The sequence below is a fragment of the Macrosteles quadrilineatus genome, unplaced genomic scaffold, assembly GCF_028750875.1.
Source record: "Macrosteles quadrilineatus isolate MER2022 unplaced genomic scaffold, UCM_ALF_1.0 Scaffold_6__1_contigs__length_79288215, whole genome shotgun sequence".
Classification (NCBI taxonomy): domain Eukaryota; kingdom Metazoa; phylum Arthropoda; class Insecta; order Hemiptera; family Cicadellidae; genus Macrosteles; species Macrosteles quadrilineatus.
This window is the reverse complement of record NW_026542599.1, coordinates 12,364,357-12,383,187: the sequence shown is the minus strand read 5'-3', so window position 1 is coordinate 12,383,187 and position 18,831 is coordinate 12,364,357. Positions and strand designations below refer to the sequence as shown.

The 18,831-nt window shown below is 34.7% G+C and overlaps 1 protein-coding gene across 1 annotated transcript in view; it reads right to left on the bottom strand.

Annotated features, from left to right (window-relative positions):
* The window catches only part of LOC128996162 (uncharacterized), a 195,916-nt gene extending 181,534 nt beyond the window's left edge, over positions 1-14,382 (bottom strand). Inside the window, exon 1 of the mRNA XM_054421299.1 lies at positions 14,303-14,382. Within this exon, the coding sequence (XP_054277274.1) occupies positions 14,303-14,345 (43 nt within the window). The 5' untranslated portion in view covers positions 14,346-14,382. The remainder of the gene's footprint in view (positions 1-14,302) is intronic.
* Between the last annotated feature and the right edge of the window lie 4,449 nt (positions 14,383-18,831).

Here is an 18,831-nt window from a genome sequence, read left to right as displayed (position 1 = left end):
CTTTATATACAAATGTGCGAAGATCTTTATACATATCTTGAGTAATTATCTTGTAAATAAATGCATCTGTATCCATGTAAGTTATAACTATGTTCTCTCTTCCATAATGTGCAACCATCTTGTTGTAGTGAAAATCATACATGTGCGTTTTCGATATATCTAATATTGACATTCCTATATACAAAGGTCGATCCATTTTTATACTGGTTTTCTTCATTGATACGGCAACAAGGTTTTCATTAATGATTACTGATGATCCAAAGTTAGGTGTCTGTACAAGTTTCTCCAATTTCCTAGCATCTGTTACAAGTTTTACATTTTTGTGTTTCCTTTTATTTTCCAGAGTTTTACCGAATATCGCATTGTTCATTAATTTAAAAAAGTCCTTCTGGAAGGCTGTCGTTGCTGCTGCTCTTCTTGTAGTGTTGGAATCGATGTAGGGTTTCAGCCAGCAAGATTGAGAAAATTCCAAAACTCTGTGTACTTTGGTTAGACGAAGTCCTAATTCAAGTGCTTGTTGTACAGTCCAAAAGTGCGCTACATATCTTTGCTTGTTATTTAAATTCATCATTAATTTAGGATGTTTTCCAGTTGGTGAAATTTCTGTTTTTGGTAAAAGAGGAAGATCGTAGTGAAGGTCGTGTAGATGTTCTGGGTATTCGAAATCGCAGTCTAATATATATCCTGTGTCACCATGTTTTGGAATTTGAACTATATCTCCAATTGACTCTGGGTCGATCCATTTAAAGTTATCGTATGGAAGGGGGTTGGACATTGCCCATCCATACAAATTGTTTGCATCAAAATACCCAAGATAAACTGATGGCTCTTGCTGGTTGTAGTTTGGCAGATCTTTATTGTTGGCTTTAACATGTCTTACAACGCTTTGAGTCAATCCTCCTCTGACACCGGACTCAACCATCAGCACCATATCAATATCTGTTAAAAGTTGAAGTTTGCAATTGGTTTCTTTTAACATCGCCTGCCAAGCTAATCCTGGAGAGGTGTAAGAATGAAGAGGGTCTAATCCGTATGCTCCCAAACAGGTGTTTCTGAATTCTTCCATCACATCACCAAGCAGAGTTACATCGAGTTTAACATAAAAATCTGAATAATCCCCTAATGTTTCCATATCAAGTTCGTTCCAAACTCTGCATGCATGTTGGTAATCTTCTGGTGATATTTCTGAATTGTTCAGCTTGTTGGTAAAGGCTTCTGGTGGAGGAAGTGATGTCTCGTCAAATCTGTGCAATCCATCGATGTAATCATAGGGGAAGACTCCTTTTCGAAGAACTAAATCCAATTTGTTGTTGTCTACTATTTTACTTGTTTCTATTAAATTTTCTCTTGTCAAATTTTCTGATAGTTTCATAAGACTAGAAGGCATAAATCTGTAGGAGTCAAGAAATCTGAGTTTCATTTTACCAACCTTTTTTGAAAAACTAATAAACCTTTCCATCGTTACGGCTAATACATCAATTTTACCATTGTCCCTTCCTAATTCAGGTATTATAAAATGTCCATCATAGCCGCTTAAGTTGTGCATTACAATTGGAATATAGTTAGGAATTTTATAGTTTAAGTTGCAAGCGTTACACGCAGCACCTCTGTAGCTTCCAGTCAGATGGTCGTGGTCATGCACTTTATGATTATCTTCTGTAAATGTTTTCTTGCACAAATAACATGATGTTGATAAATCGTATTCTTGAACTTCATCGGGTGACATAGGTGTCATAGGTTTTACCTGTGTATAAATTGCCTCTACTTTTTCAGCTATATTGTACAGCTCGTCGACAAAGTGTTTAGCTGCATCTTCACCACGATACACTTTTGGTTCAGCTGTCAGTCCATAATCTTGTAAATATTCTTTGGAAAGTGTTGACTTGATGAGTAGACAAAAACTGTTGGGTGAATGTAGTTGGTACTTGTTTCTTCTTGATGTGTCCTCCTCTTGATGTTCTAATGGTAGTAGAGTAGATTCAAAATCAGCATACACGACAATAGGAATTCTATATTGATGAACTACATTATTAAACTGTACAAATGCTCTATCAGCTGGTGGTAGGTTAATCTTAACTTCTTCATTTCCATTGCATAACCTTTTATGTTCTAACAACCATTCAGACCCTCCATTTCTCATAGATTTGTTCACATGACAGAAACATCTTTTACAAATTGTTTTACATCCCCCATGCTTTGAAATCTGGGAAGTAACGAGTTTGTTAAAGTTCTTAATATATACATAGTGCGATATTTCACCTTTCGTAATTAATAACAAGTCAGTGTGATTATTTAGTTCGTGTGCACTTATACGTAGAGGATATACATTGTTTGATGAATCTAAACCATATATATTTACAGAAGCAGTTGGGTTCTGTTTTTCAAACTTGGTGATGTCTTTGATTTTTACAGGGTAGCTCATTCCTTGAAAATTATAATTGTGCTGCACTTCTTTATATTCTCTTCCTACCTTTTCCGGGTGATTGTTTTTGATATGTTTTACTAACATTGAATATTTAAAACATTCTGTATCATCATTTTGTACATTTATGCAAGATAGAGTATTAGCAATTTTCTTGGGTAGAGGAATATAGCTACTTCCTCTCATTCCATATCCATGTTTATGCACTCTTATATCCAAACCTGATATGCTCAATACAGTCCATCCTGATCCCCTGCCTTCATGTTCTTGCAATTTTGTCAAAAGTTCTTCAAAACATTCATCTACAATTAATTCAATATCTGAGCCAAACATGATAGTTCTGTTTTTTGTTAAAAACCCTCTAGGCGATGTTTCATTTTGCATGTTGGTAAACATAGTGTCCAGCAATAGTCCAAACTTTATAAAATTTAATCTTTGTAATTCATTTTGTAGCGTTTCAATTACTAGTCCTTTTGCACTAAACATAAATTCTTCCAGTTTTAATGTAGCATTGTCAATTTTAAAATGTGTTACCACTTTACCCGGTAGAGCATGAGCGTGTAGTTCCACGTTTGTTGGAGATGCATCAGTTGAAGGTGAAGTTGGGCGTTTGGGTGCATAATGAATAACACTTGGTCTTGAAGTTGATGGTTTGGGTTCTTCCTCTTCTCCTTGTCCTATTTGATTTAATTCTTCAATCAAGTCTTGATATCCTTCCAATTCCTCTTCATTTGTAGGATGATCGACTATTTCATGAAGTAGAAGATCTATTTCATCCTCGAATGTGGCTTGACAAATGGCGCAGCGTAGCATGGAAGTAGATGGTTTTGGTTCTTCTTCTCCTCGATCTCTTGAAGTAGATGGTTTGGGTTCTTCTTCTTCTTTTTGTCCTATTTTATACAATTCTTGAATCAAGTCTTGATATCCTTCCAATTCCTCTGCATTTGTAGGATGATCGACTATTTCATGTAGTACAAGATCTATTTCATCCTCGAATTCGGCTTGACAAATGGCGCAGCGTAGCATGTTGTAGATGTTCTCTATTCAAGAAGCAGCAACATACTGATGAAAGGTGTGAACATCCACCCCTATTTATACCATTCCCTCCCCTCTCTCCCCTCTACTACTACTATTAAATTAATGACATCACCCCATTTCCCAATTGCTTTATAATCTAACGTAAATACAGGCTATTCTTCAACTTTCAAACATATTTATAGAAAAACAAGGTATTTTATTTTTTACTAACTATTCTGGTTTAGTAGGTCAAGGTCATTGCAGGATAATAAAAAAATGTGTGAACAATTCGTTTAGTTCTGAAACACGTTTTTACACATGTTATACCAGAACTAAATAAATTGGTCAGACATTTTTTTATTCAAAATTTGGAAAAAAGTTATTTACTGTTCAAAACTTGGAAAAGCCCCAATTTACTGTGTTATAGTCTTGGAAATTGAAGATTTCCAAGACAAACCCAACCTACCCACGTCCCATTTTTTTATTTGTTAGTACTCTTCATCAATTTCACTATCCAATAAATCCATCATTTCCGACAGAATTCGCTCTTCCATTTCACCATTCATTAATTGTATCATGTCCGACAGCATTTTTTCATCATCATCTTCTTTTAATTTTTCAACGTGGTTATCAATTATAGCACTAGCTTCTTTCATTTCTCCCACAGTCCTCATTCTTGCTTCTTCAACTTCCTTTTCTAAAAACCTTATTCTTTCAATTGATAAATTTATAATTTGGAGTTTAGACGTTCCTTTTTTAGCTTTGAGTATGGTTCTCAATACCTCAAATGTTTCATTTAGCTTCATCACCCTCCTTCTTTCTCTTTCATTATGTCTAATCTTTTTTTTATCCATCTTGACTAAACTTGCGTTTGCGAGTTCCAGAAATAAGAATGTTTAATGCAGGATGTCAAATCTCTTTTATACCTCCATATAGTGGTGGGGGTAGACCACTCCCCACTTTACTTTATAGTAGTAGGGGAAATGGGTAACATTTTTCCTTATTGTTGAACCATGGAATTTATTTAAATCCTTTAAGTAGGTCAAGGTCATTGTAAAATAATAAAAAAATGTGTGAACAATTTATTTAACCCAGCAACATGTTTTCTTAAACATGATATACCAGAATTAAACAAATTGCTCAGACATTTTTTTCAAAATTTTGAAAAAGCCGATTTACTGTGTATTTTATGATTTTATGATTATCAGGATTTAAAATAAATTAAATATTTCAGAGATTAAAAATTTAGAAATAGAAAATTTACTGTTATTGTTGTGGAAATTTATGATTTGCAAAACAAACCCCCATCCCACCCATTTTTCCCACTCATTTTATTTTTTGTACATTAATCACTATCGGAGTCAGAGTCAGAGTCAAACAATCGTCTTCTACTTCTAAACATTGCACTAAACATTATATGACTTGTTGTAGGTGTTTCCCTTAGCTCAACAAGTTTCTCCGAGCATACCATCTCTTCAGTAGATGATGAATCTTCAACAAGTAGAAAACTTCTATCTTCTTCATCTAACTCTTCATCAGTCAATACTTCCAAATTTTCGTCACCATCCGATTCCAACTCTTCTTCGGATAAAGATTCTTCCTCCAAGTCTATGTCTTCTTCCTCTGAACCAGCTTCAAAAACAATGTTTTCCAATAAGGTTTTTAAAAAAGAAGTTGTCGGGAAAATATTGTCCACAGGAGACATAATGTACAAGAGTGGTAAATCTGAAGTAACTGATTGTACCTCAGCAAACATGTTATATAGACAAACCCCCACCATTTACCTTTACCCCCACCCTTAACCTTTACTCCATTTTGTTTTTAGTTATTGCGGTCTGGTTTTATGTAGAATGTGGCAGTCACAATATACCCTTTTTCTAACATTTCCACTAGCCTTCGAATTGTTTTATTAAATCGTACATCAGTTAATTCTAGTTTCAACCCGTTTGCTTCTGAGTTCCAGATGTTTCTCTCTTCCTTCCACAAAGTAAAATGACATGTCACACTATGATTTAAATATTTTTCTAAACTTCCCCTGAATGCAAATGCTTCTTGAAGGTTTTTTAAGTTTCTTTTAATTATTATTGTAGCTGGGGAATTCATAGTTAAACTTGCCTCTGCTAGCTCCAATCTAAGAATGAATCATGTGCAATATCAAGCGTCTTTTATACCTTTATGTACTGGTGGGGGTAAAGGGGGTGGAATTAAACAAACCACCTTAATTTTAGTAGTGGTAGAAATTGATATTATCATTATTTTAAAATTTTGCAGAAATTTATAAGTTTAAGAAGTGGGTCAAGGTCATTGCAAGATAATAAAAAAAATGTGTGAACAATTCATTTAATTCTTCAGCATGTTTTTACACATGATGTATCAGAATTAAACAAATTGCTCACACATTTTTTTTTTAAGAATTTGGAAAAATTGAATTTACTGTGTTATCTTTGGTAATGTAAAATGTTAAAAGAAAAAAAATTACCGTGTCTTCTTGATCTTGGAAATTGAAGATTTCCAAGACAATCTTCCTTTAGCATCCCGGATAAGGTAGTCAGTTCTTTTCGGATGTTCAGGGTTTACAACATCTCTTGGTAATCTAATTGAAAAATGCTCTCCTGTATCGTTACGTTTTATAATGATGTTATTAAACCATACACATCTGACAAAGAAATATTTCGTACACCTTTTCATCCTTCTTACCCGGATTGCTTTGGGAAGTTCTTTAATTTTATTGGAAGACTCTGTGGTTTTATTGTGTTTTGAATGAATGGAGCACATATCACTATTCAAAACACAAACCTTTTCACAGTGTTCCCCCTTACTAGCACCCTTTTTAAAAACATATCGACACTTAGAGAGGGTGTGTGCAAATTTTCTTCTCCTGTCAGCAATTAATTGTTTACACTTATCTGAAGGAGAAGTGTGAAGGTGGTCAAAGGATTTGGAAGTGGCTGGTAGGGAGTCTTTTAGAGGAGATATGATGGGTGGTGGAATAGTGAATTGTAAAGGTGGAGTTGTCGAGGGAGAAATACATGGTGTAGAAGTTGGAGGTGGAGATGCAGTTCTAGTAGCAGTAGGTGTTGATAGAATATCAGCAACAGTGCAGTCAGAGGACGAGGAAGAGCTTGTAGACGAATCAGATGAGGTTAACTCCGAAGAAGATGAACAAGACGAACTTGATTGTGAAGATGAAGATGAAGACAATATTTCAATCAGTGGAGGAGATTGATCACCAATGGCTCGGAAGGTGTATTGTTCTTCTGCTCCAGGACTTGCACCTTCTGACTGCAGTATTTCTCGAAGAACCGATTTTGGATCTGACGCATGTGATGAAATTAAAATAGATCGAGGAAGAGACTTTGAAGATGAAGAAACTACTTTCGAGGGTCTAGTGGGAATTCTAAGGTAAGCCATGATAGCAAATGAAACAGTGAATAGTAACTGGAGCTGACTCAGCTAGCTAGGACTACTTCAGACCATTGAATGATGATTGCCTGCGAAGCAAACCTCCTTTTATAGCAAAACTCAAGTGGAGGGGGGAAGCTTGTGGGTGGAGGGGGGAAGCTTGTGGTTGGAGGGGAAATGTTGTGTCCGTTGGTGTTAACTTAAAAGAACTGTTCTCGGTTCCCAATAATGTACTGTAAGGAAGCTTTCTAAGTCCTGTAAGTAGGTCAAGGTCATTTAAAAATATTGCCAAAAGGAGAGATGGAGCAAAAATTGGCTCCATCTCTCCTTTTGTTGTAATAGGGGAACTTAGTGTTTGTTATGTATTTTAAGGGAAGCTTTCTAAGTCCTGTAAGTAGGTCAAGGTCATTTCAAAATAATGCCAAAAGGAGAGATGGAGCAAAAATAAGCTCCATCTCTCCTTTTGTTGTAGTGGGGGAACTTAGTGTTTGTTTTATTTTCGTGTTTGTGTGTAAGTCTGAATTGGCTAAAGACCAATGTATCAGTCTTTTTGATCAGAGGCAGCGCAGCCAAAGGACTGTCCTCATGGTATTGATCAAAGACTCATTAGCAATAGCCGGAGCAGCGCAGTCAACGAACTGTCCCCATAAAAATGTGTGAATGTCATCTATCTCATTTTGTTGTAGTGGGGGAACTTAGTGTTTGTTTTATTTTCATGTTTGTGTGTAAGTCTGAATTGGCTAAAGACCAATGTATCAGTCTTTTTGATCAGAGGCAGCGCAGCCAAAGGACTGTCCTCATGGTATTGATCAAAGACTCATTAGCAATAGCCGGAGCAGCGCAGTCAACGAACTGTCCCCATAAAAATGTGTGTATGTCAAAGAGAACTCTATGTCATGAATTTACTATTGGTTTCATGTTTTTGTTTTGTGTGAACGTTTTCAACTTACTAATGTCACTTAGAACTTTGTAACATACAATGATCAACTCAAATTGAAAATAAAATTACTAATAGGGACTTTATTATTTTGATACCTGAAATAGAACAACACATAATTAAGAAATACAACACCCTTACCAAAGATACAAATACGCAAAACACCCTCTAACTACAAGCCAACAAATACTACAATCAACATGCTTCTAATATAACTACTAAGTGACAAGAACCTTAGGTTAGAGTGGTACCAACTCTAAACTAAGGGTCTCGTCTTTAGCCAGTTTGCCCATCCGGTCAGCTTCACCGGTTGTGCAAGACTGACAATCATCCGTCTGCTCGCAGCCCTTTTATACGCTCGGGTTGAGTGGTGGGGGTAGAACAACGCTGCACCTGCTTATGTAAATTAACTAGCGATAGTAGGTCCCTAGCTAGAATATGTGCCCGGTCGGATTCAAACATATACAAGGCTTCATTCAAAGATCCATTACTACCGTTTTTATATTTTTTCCAAGATATTTTCAAAGTCCTGTAAGTAGGTCAAGGTCATTTAAAATAATACCAAAAGAAGAGATGGAGCAAACATGCTCTATCTCTCCTTCTGTTGTAGTGAGGAAAGAGTCTGTGTTTAGGTATAACAACAAAAGCTTAAAATTTAATTTAACCAAATGCAGAATAGTATGCAGGCCATTGGACCTCTCAACTAATTACAAAATGGTCAACTTAAATTTTAAAATATAGAATATTTACAGTCACAAGAAAGTGTTCATTGTTAGCTGACATAAGTTAACTACCAATGACAACGAAAAGTTTAAAATTTAATTTAACCAAATGCAGAATAGTATACAGGCCGTTGAACCTCTCAACTAATTACAAAGTGGTCAACTTAAATTTTAAATATAGAATATTTACTGTCACAAGAAAGTTTTCATTGTTAGCTGACATAAGTAAACTACCAATGACAACGAAAAGTTTAAAATTTAATTTAACCAAATGCAGAATAGTATGCAGGCCGTTGGACCTCTCAACTAATTACAAAGTGGTCAACTTAAATTTTAAATATAGAATATTTACTGTCACAAGAAAGTTTTCATTGTTAGCTGACATAAGTAAACTACCAATGACAACGAAAAGTTTAAAATTTAATTTAACCAAATGCAGAATAGTATGCAGGCCGTTGGACCTCTCAACTAATTACAAAATGGTCAACATAAATTTTAAAATATAGAATATTTACAGTCACAAGAAAGTGTTCATTGTTAGCTGACATAAGTAAACTACCAATGACAACGAAAAGTTTAAAATTTAATTTAACCAAATGCAGAATAGTATGCAGGCCGTTGGACCTCTCAACTAATTACAAAATGGTCAACTTAAATTTTAAAATATAGAATATTTACAGTCACAAGAAAGTGTCCATTGTTAGCTGACATAAGTAAACTACCAATGACAACAAAGGTTTAAAATTTAATTTAACCAAATGCAGAATAGTATGCAGGCCGTTGGACCTCTCAACTAATTACAAAATGGTCAACTTAAATTTTAAAATATAGAATATTTACAGTCACAAGAAAGTGTTCATTGTTAGCTGACATAAGTAAACTACCAATGACAACGAAAAGTTTAAAATTTAATTTAACCAAATGCAGAATAGTATGCAGGCCGTTGGACCTCTCAACTAATTACAAAATGGTCAACTTAAATTTTAAAATATAGAATATTTACAGTCACAAGAAAGTGTTCATTGTTAGCTGACATAAGTAAACTACCAATGACAACGAAAAGTTTAAAATTTAATTTAACCAAATGCAGAATAGTATGCAGGCCGTTGGACCTCTCAACTAATTACAATATGGTCAACTTAAATTTTAAAATATAGAATATTTACAGTCACAAGAAAGTGTTCATTGTTAGCTGACATAAGTAAACTACCAATGACAACAAAAGTTTAAAATTTAATTTAACCAAATGCAGAATAGTATGCAGGCCGTTGGACCTCTCAACTAATTACAAAATGGTCAACTTAAATTTTAAATATAGAATATTTACAGTCACAAAAGATTGTTCATTTTAATGGGGGACTTCTTTATCCTTTGTTAGCCGAAATATCACATGATTAGAAAAATACAACACTCTGCGCAATTCAAGTACTAAAGACACGATGCACTCCATAAAGTAAAACCATCTAAGATACAAGCTAAAAAAACAACATGCAGCACATGCTATTGACTAAAACATTAAGTTAGATTGGCCAAATCTAACGAAAGGTTTTAATCAAAAGTCAGTCAGTCTACACTCAACCAGTCAGCTGTGCCAGTTGGGTGAGACTGACTACAGTCCGTTCGCTGCCGCTACTTTTATCCGCGAGCCAGTTGGGAGGGGGTCGGTTGGGAGGTTTACCCTGCTTCGCGGGTAAATTTCCCTACTGTCGGGTAATTCTACCTACTAAGTAAGGAAGTCTCCAACATCACATCATTCAGTGTTGAACCTTCAACGGAGACTGTTCACATATGCTAGCTCTGTTCTGATGTTAACTATGGATAAGCCAAGTACAATCACACAAGATAAACTAAAGAGAATAAAAGAAGATTTAAAGAAATCTACTACTACTAAAACTAGCAATTTTCGCAAGTCAATGTCACTACGTCTAAAGTTTCAGAAGCAAATTAAATTACCACTACATTGGAATGCATCAGGATCAAATTATTCTAATCAATTATCACCTGAAGCCATATGTCAAGAAATGAAGCTTCCTCAACTAGTAAGTCCAATAGAAACAGAAAAAGTAACATTTAAATATCTGTTACAAAACAAACATTATCAATTAGTAGAACAAAGACAAAATGAAAATGGTAAAACATTTATTTTCTTTTATGACAACAAGTTTTTAGAGGTTTGCTTTCCGACACGATTAAATGTGCCAAAGCCTCCTGACGTTGAAGATGGCAAACTAATTTATTTGATTCACACAAGTCAGGACACATGGAATTGGGTATAATTCACTTAAAAAAATCAGTCTTTCTAAAGACTCCATTATATAAACATATTTGAACCACAAAGTCTAATCTGTCAAACTATTTAACAAAATATAAACGATGTTTAATTTTACTTTATTTTTTACGTCACGGTCTCCAGTACCCCTAATACAACACTACTGATGTGTTTTTTTAAGACCAACAAATATTTTCTAACAGGGGGAAAATATATCTACTATTAGGAACATATTTCTGTATAAACATTTTTTAACCACAAACAGCTAACCTGCGACTATCTAACATAAGATATAAATTAAAATTGGTTTTTACAATACCTTGTGTTGTTGAGTCAATCGAGGTGTAGTATTACGATGGCATCACTGCAAAACGATAGACCCAGGACCGTACAACACTCCGCCGCTATGTCCAAACGCGAACTGTGTGGATACTATCCAAATCTGGGTACAGCTCCGCGAAGGTTGAGTAACAAGGTCGGACATGGCCGCGACCCTGACCAAACTTTCCTCCGTCCAACTAACCCAATTCCGCGGCGACCAGTGAGTCACCCATGCCACACCGCGCCGCGCCCCGCTGACCTTACTAGAATACTACACAGTACTGTTGACTATGAATTTAACTAAATCCATCATTTAATTGTATAAACTGTGTTTTACTCATTAAACAATTAAAACAGTACCCACATACGTCACAAGTGACGTACGATCAAAACCACCTGCTCTTACGTAATTTCCTCCGAATACCCTTTAAACTAATTAACTTTGTAACATCTGCTAACATCTGCCCGACAGCTGTTACGCGCGTTTCCACCAGGTCACCACTACTTATTGATGATGTTAATAATGTTGATCTTGTACACAATCTGACTAAATTATTACAGTTAATGGTTACAATTTAATTTTGTTTTCATAATCAATTTGCTGAGTATGGGAAGGCAACAGTACTGCATAAGTTACATAAGATTAACAGCCTAAAAACGTATTTTGGGAGATTTATGAGCTCAAATAGTTAAACAGTCCACACACGTTTACAATAATTTCTCCATCTAAATTATCTTATCTTATCTTACTAATATTATAAATGTGAAAGTTTGTGTGTTTGTTTGTTTGAAGTTCAAAAGTTGTAAGATTTACCAACAGGGTGCAGCACCATTTTTTTTTTTTTTTGCATTTATGTAATCAGCTAATTTTAACTAAGCAGCAACAAAAAAACTGTGATACGCAATGAGAACTGTCAAAGTAGGATTGTTAACAGTTATGTTTATGTTTTTAATGTCATGAATAATTTGTGATTTTTTGTGAGTTTTTTATAATTTATTTTTATTTATTGTTTAGGTGAAGTGGTAGAACATTATGGCTATGCTAGATGTGTAATACCATAGTATATCGTAAATTTAAAGATGCAAATTTGTATCAAACTGTGTCCTCCCCCATTGCAAACGTAAAGCTTGAGTATAACTGCAATAAGCATTTTAAACTTATATGCCAACCCCGTCCGAAGGACGGGTAGGCCTACTCTGCTAGTAATTATCTATTTACACACATATATATGTATGTATGTATTACTAAACCGTCCAAATGATTGTTGTGATACAATTAAAAATTAATTGCAGTAGAAAGACTTTCATGTTATCGTTGATCTTAATATGGTTGCAAAAATATGTAGCTATTTTATTTTTACCATACCATTGCTTATTTGTAAAATTATATATATTATAAAACTAATAACGATCGGGAACTTTTTTTATAGGAGAAAAACGCAAGCCTAAAAAACGAAAGACATATTCATTAAACGAATAGACAATGACTAAACCAATTGACTGTTAATACAAACTAGTAGACAGTTAATAGTAGTATTTTACAATAAACAAACTTACCCCATTTTGTTCAAATGTCATTTATAAATTTCGACAGAGCACAGCACAAACAGAGCACAACAGAGACCGCTGTGGTTAAATACAAGGAAATCGAAACCCATACACCAATTTACTCACTAATAAAGTACAGATTAAGCACAAAACTTTAGAAACACGCACATAACATGAACACACTTTAACCACAAATGAAAACTAATGGTAAACAACAACATGTAAACAAAAAAATTCGATGAAATAAAATAACAATTCAACGATCAGCTGTTAAATTTGTTGGCTCATGTTTCATATGATCAGATGATGCATACCGGCATATTCGTTACTGCTTAGACATTTCATTGACAAATTAAACACAGGCAGCCAAAAGTTGTCTCCAAATAAATGTGTTTCTTAAGGAAATCTATTTTTTCGCCATAAATCACAACAAAAACCAAATTTTCTATATATATTATTTTCAAATATTACATAACGTATATAACATTTTAAGAAATTATATACATGAATCTTGTTTAAGATCCCTCCTGAAGAAGTCCCCCAAGGTTTCTTCGGATGGGTTCTTCTCGTGTTTTGTATTAAAATCATGATTGATAATTGCAATTAGGGTCATTAGTTTTTTAGCAGTCTGTATGTATTGATATACATATTTATCTACATAAACTCATAACTTGTACGAGTATAATGTGACTGTGATAGAGCTATTTTATGCGCAATGTTAATAAAATAAAGACGAATAAATATCATTTCATATATAGGTCTATTTTATTGAGACTGTAATATATGGCTACTTATGTGAGTATTTGATTACTTTCCTTTTAAACGAAACGGACAGAAACATGGAAATCACAAATAAATCATATCTTATTCCCTATGTAAATAATTATGAAAAGTACTTGGAGACCAAGTCATAGCTCGGTATGTTTATTATTTAATAATCAGTGGAATTTTTATTCATCATTATGGAGTTTTAACCTGGCCATCCACAGCACATTAATTTATTTTACAATCGATGGTAAAAATCACTCGTTCATAATAACCTATAGAAATTTTTTTGACAATTTGTTTAAATCGAAACAGCTGATTGAAAATTGTTGTTTGAAACCTATATTTATAAAAATAAATATTATTTTATTAAATATTTAATTGCTATACTGTTTGCTAATAATTGCCTCAGTACATCGGGGATTAAGTTTTGGTAGGAGAAAGCCAAACCAGTATTTCTTCAGACCTATTTTTCCCTTTTGAGTAATCTCAAGTGTAATCTTTACACACTGTAGTGTTAGTCTCAAGTGATGTTTTTTTTCCTTTGCACTGTAATTTGTAATTTGCTAGTACACTGTGGATGGCTTTTTATAAACACATGTAACAAGTCTTTTAATTTTTTCTTGTTATTTTGTTCAACCAACATAGTTAATTGGCAACCCATAAGACCAATGTTAAATAATTTTTGTAGTGAAACACGAATTATTCTAAAATCACGTTTTTAGGCTAGAAATAAATGCATTTGAAGGAAATCTTCCAAGCAGTTTTCGAGACCTTTATAAATCTTGACTTTTATTTATCCTGAGAAAATTCAATCTGATCTGATCCTAGGAAAGTTATAAGTTTATTAAAAATGTTCAACACGAAATAGCTTACTTGGTAAAAACTGAACAACTTACCACTAAAATAAAGGACGAGAGCAAGTTTTATCCAAGGCAGCATCTCGCACAATCACATGATCTTGCCACCACAAACGCGCGCACAAAACTGACGATAATCGCTGACGATCCTAGCTTCCTGACCACGCCGCTAGGAGCGCCACCAACCGGCAGCAGTGTTGCCATGCGCTTCCATTCCAAACACTATACATACTGTAGTGTACATTAGCCTCACAATGTAATTAAAACTGGCATACAGATCCGTCGCATTTAAACTGCTTTCTCATTTACTACATTTCCCCGTTAATATTTCACAGCGCGATTTAATCTGCTCATTTTAATTTTATTTGTCGAATTGCAGATTGCCATATTACTCTGTTAATGACTGAGGCGATTTCAAATCATATTTTGTGAACGCTTCACATTTACATTTTAATTCTGTCTCTGGTTTAGTGAGTTTTTTGATATGATGAGTTTTCGTTCGTGGAATTTAGTGATTTATAATTTTTGTTATGTAATGAAAATATAGAACTGTGTAATTTTGTGTATATCTTCGTTCCTTTTCTCTCTCTTAAAATATAATTTTAATAATTTGGAATAGTACCTAACTTATTTGACTTGCAATACTTTAACTGAATATTTTATAATATAGCTGGTAAGCTAAGTGGTTTAGTACTCTGACAATCAACATGGTCATGTAAGAAATCTGGAAAGAAAGAGTTGGTTTGACTGACGAGCTTGATGCTGTGCAGAAGAAATTCCTAAGGTTGAATACGACAGGGGCTTCGTTGGACGGAGGTTCCACTTGCTGATCTCCAGGCTGACCTCCATCTCCTAGATCTTCAAGTCAGACGTGAAGTAGCAGATGTAGTATTTCTCGCCAAGCTGTTCAATGGCCTGTTGGACTGCCCAATGCTTCTCACTCAGGTGGACTTCCGCACTCCATCAGGGACCCGATCTCTTGATCTGTTCGGCAGGAGGCATCATTCACGTCGTTGCGACTTTCACAGCCCACTTGCAAGAATGACGAAGCTTGGGAATCGATTCTGTCACACAGTCAACTTTTTCCACGAGAGTACTTCCTCTATTCGTAGAAGAGTTCTCGACGCCCGACACACCCTTGAACATACATGAAAAGACTTAGGCGGGTTACACACCGGTATCTCCGACATGATGTCGCAGATATTTTTCGTGCCTGCGACATGCCCCTCGAAAACCAACCTATGTTATCTTATGGAGCTTTACACACCAGTGTCGCAGACATGTTGCCTCCTCGTGTCGCAGGCGCGTGTCTAGAGCGAACCAACCGTTCGGTGTTTGGACAGACATGTCTCTTGTCTCTTGGGCCCGCGCATGCGCAAAACACGTTTCTAGTAGTTTTGGCGCTTTTTTACTTACTTAATTGCCTTATGGTGTGAAATTTAGGATTAATTATAATACTTCAATTGACACCATAAGGAAATTACGTAAGTACTGTAATACAATTAATTACAATGTATTTTGGAAAAATTACCATGAAGTTATCTTTAATGTTTTTGTAGAAAGAACAACAGCAACAACACGTCCTCTTCTTCTGACGATGACATTATTTAAAACTTATGAATGTTGTGATTCCTTAATTTTCATGTCGCCAGCACGTGCCTTTTCCCATGGTTGTATTTTATTATACGTCGCACACATCATGCCCGCGACATCAGAAATATCGGCGACATTATATCTGCGATACCGGTGTGTAACCCGCCCTATTGTTGCTGTCGTTGTTGATGTCATTTGTTTGTTATTTGTTATATTTATTTCTACTATTTATTTATTTAAATATTTTCATGTGTGTTATTACTTTGTTATTACTACTTTGTTATTACTAGTTATTTATTTGCTTGTCATGTTATGTATTTGTTAGCACTCAGTATTTATAAATTTTTGGAATATGTGAATAGTACCTAGCCATCTTTCTTGTATTTGTTATGTTATGTATAATGGTTTTGCCGTTGGAATGAAATAAAATAAAATAAAAATAAAAAGAGCTTCCAAACCACAATCTTAGACTGGCTGGTTGAAAATCCTTTATTCAAATTTAATGTTTTTTACACAGTTGTTAGCTAAGTAAGTTTTCCAATTAACCGTTTGTTTCCTGATTTTGCATAGTGCATGCAATTTTGAGTGAAATGCATGGTTTGCTTGTTTTATTTTGTACGGTTTGTTTTTGTCAACTTTAGCTTGGTTTGATTATTCAACACTATTTATTTCATGCTTGTACACTGCTTGACATTAGCCTGTAACAATGTATTTTTTATCAGGCAAAAAAAAACATTTGTCATTTTGTCATTGGTTTTTGTATGGTTTGAAATTCGGCCCAACTCGGTCGTAAGTTTATTTGACATCTTACAAAAAACCACTGTTGTTTCTGAGGTTTCCCTGAGAAAGAGCATGTATAAAAACATTTAGTAGCATCATTTTTTAATTTTCTATGGTACCAGCACCAGTTCTTAGAGGGATTGGGCATATGTTTCCTGATCTACCACGAGACCGCGAACGACCTCTAGGTCTCTCCTGTGTATCTCATGTTCTGATTTATAAATACTTGAACTTGTTAATAGACGAGGGATTCTATTGTGTTTTGTTCAAGTAAAGGCCTAGGCCAAGATTTTGACTTGAAGAAGAGTAGGTAGGTAATAGAATAGATAGAAGATACATTGTCCAATGTATCTTCTACCTACACTTCTTCAAATTCAAATTGTTGCATAGGTTAGTAATATACCTATAAGAAAGATACATATAAATGTAGATGTACAAATCTTGAAAAGAACCAGTATAAACCATAAAGCCACTGGGGCAGAGCCCGAAAGAACTTTTGAGATAAGAATAATGTCTATATGTTAATCCGGAATGTGAGCTATTATATCATACCAAATTTCAACCCAATCCGAACAATAGCTATGTGTGATTGAGCAAGCCCCCACTAGAAAAACAGGCCATGCTGCAGGATCCATGACATCACATTAGTAGATAGATTCATTGATAGATTCACTGCCTTTTTGCCATATACCATATGTTTTAGGTAAATAAACTGGCTGTTTGTCAGATTTTAATGGTAAGCTATTTTGTAATGAAACCAAAGGACAAGACAAAAACATTATATTTTTTTATTATTTAAAATCGAAACAATAAAAAATATAAACAAATAAAATGTTGAAGTAATGGAAAGAAACATAACTTAAAACTCTCTTGAAAATGCTGATACATATTAAATGATAATCTATAATGAATTCAATCTCTAGTAAAGGAGGATGTGTTTGTTATAAACATTGACAAAATATTTTCTATAGAATCCAACATTCATTCGCTGACACTACAGTAATGACGCTGCGCATTAGTGAACAATCTTATCAAAAAGAACGGTTGAACAATAAGATACAAAGGGTCTCGGAATTAGCTAATTTGTACAGCCGCCAGTTTGCAGCTTTACAAACTTTTTCACAAAAGGAGTGTTCGTTTATGCCCTTTGGGTCTTTTGTAAGCCGAGCTTTGTGTCTGCCATATCGTTAAAAATAATTATGCGAGGATGATTATTTTATTGTTCTGTTGTACAGAGATACTAATTGCATGGGATGAAAGAAAAGTAATTTTCAACGTATCATTCGTGAGGGTATTTTAGAATAAGGAGATAACGGTGAAATAATGATTATTTAACTAGAAAATCTTAAACTCCCACTTACGACTACTTCATTTATGCTCCCACAGGGAAGTAAGGTACAAAGGAAACATGCAATAATACACTCCAGTGGTGTCTAGCACAAAGTCCACCACCATCCCCCTCGCCATCATGTACTACAGCGATCACGGTAGAGTAGACCCTGTACCCTGTGCGATGGGAATTTCCGCACAGTGCTTGCCCCTCGGGCTCTTCCTTGCTCGTCTTAAGTATATTTCTGGCACAACACACCAGGGCTGAAAGAGCACGGTTGTACCAGGTGGGTTTACCCTGTACCCTACTTTTTGTGATGCTCACAAAATTCATTGCAGAAGTAAAAATCACTAAGAGTCTATAATATACTTAAAAACATAAGCTATTAAATACATTATTAAGGAAATAAGTTCACAAATTCTTATCCAACAACAGCATTATTAATACATGGTGTTCTATTTTTTTGGTAGAATTTATAAATGCTGGTTGTGCCGTACTCATATGGTTTGGTGTAATTTATAAAGGTGTAAGTAGGGACGTCCCTCATCCGTTCACCAACATTAACTGTAAAGTAAGATGTTTAGTTAACTTAATCTCCATAAACCATTAAGTTACTGAAGTAAACTTAACCCTGGCTTTGCAACAGCAGAACTGTAACTTCTGAAAACTTTTTACATATTTGTCTTTCAGTTTTATTTCTGACACAGGTCTCTTTGCCAAATTTCTTTCAAAGTGGTTAGTAACTAACACAATCCTCTACATATGGATAGTTTCAAGCCTTATTATGATTCATCTAACTGTTATTTATCCACAAGAAACATTACAGGGAACACAAAAACACCCAGGTATTAAAAAACATCTTTAT